We start from the raw sequence: 5,131 nt of genomic DNA, 5'->3' as shown, positions 1-5,131 counted from the left end.
TGTATATATATATATAATCCCTTTTTCTATCCATCTGAATATATGGATGATAGTTCACTTCCCTGAATAGGGTCTCTTCCCTGAAATAGTGGTAGAGATGTTTTTAAAATGACTGTAACAAAATGTTACAACTTTTACCAAGCATATGTGTAAGATTTTATGCACAATCCCAAGAGGAAGAAAGGAAGAAAGGAAGGAAGGAAAGGAGGGAGGAAGGGAGGGAGGGAAGAAGGAAGGAAAGAGAAAAGTAGCACTTGACTGCCTATAGAATAAAATGAGAAGGGTAAATTCTATTGCTTGAGAAGGCCTTGTTGAGCTATTGATTTGGCTGCATCATTTAATTGGAGAATTCTTAATGTTACTATATGTTTAGTCATTTGTTTTTCTTTTTAAATAAGTTAGATATCCAACATAATATTTTTCAGATCTTCCTGGAAGGACTTGTTCTTTGAAAATTAATTAGGAAAAGAAACCTGGGAGACTGAAGATTTAGACCATTTTACTATAAACAGCATACATTAAACTGTGTCTGCTGTCCTCCAATCTAGGCATTGTGTTAACTTCAAAAACGGAAAAACCTATCTTCCAATCAAAGTGAACACTTCATTTTGATGTGTGGGTAGATGAGGGCATCTGGTAGTTCTAATGGTTTCTTAATAACAATTTTGATTCTGTTTTTTTTTTAATTTTTCTCTATCAATTTCTGAGTCTTTGGAATTTTCCTAGGGATAAATTGTATTTCTTGTTCACACTCTTTTTGTCAGGAAAGGATTAAAAATTGTCAATGTCAATAAATCAGTTAGAGTCAGTTGATATATTCTGAAATTCCCAAAATATAATTATTTTACTTGTCTTTTGTTAACTGTTGTAGGCCTCTCCTTAACTTTCCTTTTTCATTCTTCATTAGGGAAATTTTAAGAGGAAGAAAAGTTAAGTGCAAAAATTTGCCTTTCCTGTCTTTTTAACTTGAAGTTTGAAAGTGAAATTTGGATATAATGAGAAAATCCCTGTAATATGCCTATGAGAATATAATGGAAAATCTGTTCTTACATTATTGATGCTTTAACAGTAGAATCCTTGTTTAATATGATTTTTGTTACTGCTATGATTTTTTTGAAAGACACTAATATATTTGAGATGGAATCCAATTTTTAGGCAATCTTTAGAATATTAAAATAAACAATTCACTTCTTTTATTATGTATAAAAAAACCCCACAAAATCACATCATATAGAATTCATTTACCTACGCGTCAGTTTACAATAGTTTATTATCTTTTGTTTTGCAACAATTTTATCCTTATCATGAAACGTAATTTTAGATCAATCATGTCAAAATCCAGTATGTATGAGTGCATCGTTATGTTTGTTATAACTAAACCATTTGTCTTTTGTCTTTAAGGTTTTGATTCCATAGGAAGAAACAACTTAAAACCTCAGCCTAGTGTTTCTCTTGATACATTGGTTTATTTGCCATATCATTATTCCTTGAGTCAGGTCTGAGATTAGTGTCTAAATAGTAACAGGGAACTAGCAAGCTTCAGTACTGGAGGTCAATTTAATTATACTGTGCATGACAGAAACTAGGCCATGTGGGTATTGCCTTTGCCACCAGCAATTGACACCTGAGTGTTAATGAGCTGGTAATTAAGAATTGGCACATACAGACACATTTTACTGTCTGAGACTAGGCTAACCATATGCTACATAACTTCTGTGCTAAGTGCTTTGTTAGCTTCAGAATTAGACTATTATGTTTGTGAAGTTTCTCAAATGCTATTTTTTTTCTACAAAAGATAAAAACTTTTAAAATGACTGTCTTACCATTTTTAATTTATAAAATTTTCTAAATCCAGCAAGATTAATATGAAGAGAAATATATTAAAAAATTACAGCTGAAGAATTTGTGCAGAAGTGTTTACTTTTACTTTAAAATTCTTTATAGGATTTTTTTTTCTTTGATGATTCATTTATTATAAAAAAAATAAAAGGAGCAAAAACTTTTCATGAATATACACGTTTGAGAAGACGGCCTCTGTCATTCAGACCTCTCTCTTGAGTGTAGATGCCATGCAGTTAACCCCTCTGAGAAACAGCAGTGGCTGAAGGGAGGGCAAGTCAGGGTGTAGGAACGGCAATGCCATCATTCTGAGAAACTCCTCTTGTACTCTTTCATTGTTTTTGTGTTGTTTTCAGAAATACTATGGAGGCAGCTGTGTGGTGAAACCCATTTGGGGAAAGATGGAAGCAAGTCAAGCACTACTTGATGAACTCGGCCGCCCTCTCTCAAGTTGAGTGTTCGGACCAGACTGCACCCCAGCTAGCAGCAGGGCCGAAAATCTCCGGAGAGACCCAAGCCAGAGGCACGGAGCCCAACTGTACTAATTCTGAACCACACAAACTGTGAGATAAATGTTGGTAGATTATGTTGCTATGCTCTGAGGAGTATTGTTACACAACAATAGATAGCTAATACAGTAGATAAGTGAGGATCCCATTGTCCGTTCCAGTAATACAAAGCATTGAGTTTTCTGGTGTGATGTGGCTATTTTCTCAAACACTATATATATAAAACGTGCAATTGCTGTTCCTTTGTATTCCTCTTCAGTTCTCAATTCTACTCTACTCATCACCTCACACACACATTCTCTTCTCTCCCCGTTCTGTGTCAGATATATATATACACACACACACACACACACACAAGCAGAGGCCCCATCATTTTCTGGATTAATGTATTGGCTTAAAAAATAAAACTCTTCTCATCAGATGAAATATGTATTAACTTTGGTGAATTTCAGTTGTGGGAATTACTTCTAATTTTCTTCTTTGAAAGCATTTGCTTTTCTATGGAACCCTCTGTAGGACATATAGCCTTTTATATGCAGATTGGTATAATTACACTTTGAAATGGCTTTGAATTCCCTGTAGCTTAAGCTGGGAACATGAAAGGCCAAATGTTATACTGAACTGAAGAATTCAAATGTTAGTGCACATCAATCCAAAATGAGATATAGGAATGAACAGCCCTTTGCACAGTGCTGCCAGTTTTTGATAGATTATTGAAGGATCTTTATAACTGCACAGACTGGATGGCATGAGCTTGCAGCACGGTGATGGCCTTATCTGTTCATATTTTTTATTCTTTCAATACCAAAGGGGGTGAGTACCTGTAAACTGAGGTAAAAGAAATGGTCTCTGACAAAAGCGTTTCCTCTTTTCCAGAATGATAACCCTCGGCCCCACCTTAGAAAACAATACCTTCTTTTCTTCATATTCCACTCTCCTTTTATGCCATGACTAACATGCAGTATGATTGAGCAGACAGTAAACGTCACTACACAAAGTGAGCAGCAATTGTGGATCTTATTATATTTTCATTGGGAATAAACCTTGTTCTTTTCCTGGCTATGACCCCTTGATTAAGAACTGTATGAAATTACAAAAACTTAATAAAAAATATTTAAAAAAGAAAACAGTATCTTCTAAGGAGGGAATTGTCTACTCAATCTGTCACACAAGAGACGGCAGCCTAGGTGACACAGGTCACATTTTAGGAAGTCGGTGGCCAACACTTACCTCTGTCTAGAGCCCAGTGACAAACAAGGAAATCTCTTCTACACAGGAAACAAGGTCCCAGTGTCAGTTCAGAAACATTAAGAGTTTGCCATCAAACTATATTATATGAATATTGCCAAAATTCAATAAAAAGTAAAATTATATTTTGTAAAAGAATATTTAAAGCTGGAGCTGGAGGGATGGCTCAAGGTTAAGAACACTTGCTGCTCTTGCAGAGGACCCAGATTTGGTTTCCAGCACACATATTTGAATCACAACTGCCCGTAAGTCCAGGTTCAGGAGATTCAATGCCCTCTTCTGGCCTCTGCTGGTACCAGGCATATACAGTGCACATACACACATACAGGCAAAACACTCAAATAATTAAAGTGGATAATTTTTTTAAGAGTATTTAAACCACCTGCATTCCTTAATACTACCCATGGAAAGATAAAAAGAGCAATGTGCTTGTGTGAAGTCAAAACATGAGATCAATACTAACGTTATTTAAAAACAGATTCTAGAAATTAACTTCATTTTAAAAGAATATATGACATCTACTTTTAATATTCTGCAATTACCCTGACTGATTTGGGCTAAATAGATCTCACAATTCATATTTGTATTAGCTGTGCACAAACAATATCTATTTTCCTACTTAAAGGGCATACCTTCTCGTAAAAGATGTTCTAAATATATGAATGAAAATCCACCTTGATTAGGCTCCTAAAGAGAAATATTGTAAAATTTGAGGTGAGATGCCTAAAATTTTGATGTCTCTAAAAAGCACAGACATTAAATATTTACAATTGAAATTAGAGAATGACAGTAAGCCATTTTGAACAAAATATATACTTAGAAACAACAGCTAATTCAAACAGTACAGAGCAGGTAGTAGATGCAATAAATATTCGTTCAAACTAGACTAAGATTTCTCTCATGTTTGACATCTTGCAAAACCTTCAACTTACTCAATTTCAAAGTATATATCTGAAAAGAAATGATGATAATTCAAGTAGTAGTTGAGGAAAACATAAATGCCAATTAGCTCTGAAACTGTCTTTTTCAAAATATAACGATCTGGGTTGGAGAGATAGCTTAGCAGCTGAAAGTGCTTGCTGCTCTTCCAGAGGGCCCGAGTTCAGTTTCCAGCACCTATGTCAAGAAGCTCAAAACCACTGTAACTCTAGGTCCAGTAGATCTGGTATGCTCTTCTGGCATGGTAGAATCGTGCAAGGGATCGGGAAGTGAGAGTGAGAGAGGGAGAGAGAGAGAGAGAGAGAGAGAGAGAGAGAGAGAGAGAGAGAGAGAGAGAGAGAGAGAGACTGAGACAGATGTATAGAAAGATAAATGAATAACAACAGTAAATCTTTAAACAACAGTTTTATACAACAATTTGAAATGCTGTTTCTCTGGAATGAATGATATAAATTTGAAAATTTCAAATGTTTCAAACTTGTATTTGTAAATTAGTGCGTATGATGGATTAGAATCATGCCCCAGTTTTCATCTGTTGAAAACATAGGAAATAGATAATCTATAATTTATAATCTATAGCTATACTACCTGAAAAT

General features: G+C 34.9%; 1 protein-coding gene across 1 annotated transcript in view; it reads left to right on the top strand.

Moving 5' to 3' along the window:
- Pcdh10 (protocadherin 10) overlaps positions 1-3,917 on the top strand; it is a 63,915-nt gene extending 59,998 nt beyond the window's left edge. The window contains exon 5 of the mRNA XM_008837825.1: positions 2,196-3,917. Coding sequence (XP_008836047.1) covers positions 2,196-2,266 — 71 coding nt within the window. The 3' untranslated portion in view covers positions 2,267-3,917. The remainder of the gene's footprint in view (positions 1-2,195) is intronic.
- The last annotated feature ends 1,214 nt before the right edge of the window (positions 3,918-5,131 follow it).

Source organism: Nannospalax galili, unplaced genomic scaffold (genome assembly GCF_000622305.1).
Source record: "Nannospalax galili isolate Female #2095 unplaced genomic scaffold, S.galili_v1.0 scaffold96, whole genome shotgun sequence".
Taxonomy (NCBI): domain Eukaryota; kingdom Metazoa; phylum Chordata; class Mammalia; order Rodentia; family Spalacidae; genus Nannospalax; species Nannospalax galili.
The sequence above is the reverse complement of the archived record's forward strand: the minus strand, read 5'-3'. Positions and strand labels throughout refer to the sequence as shown.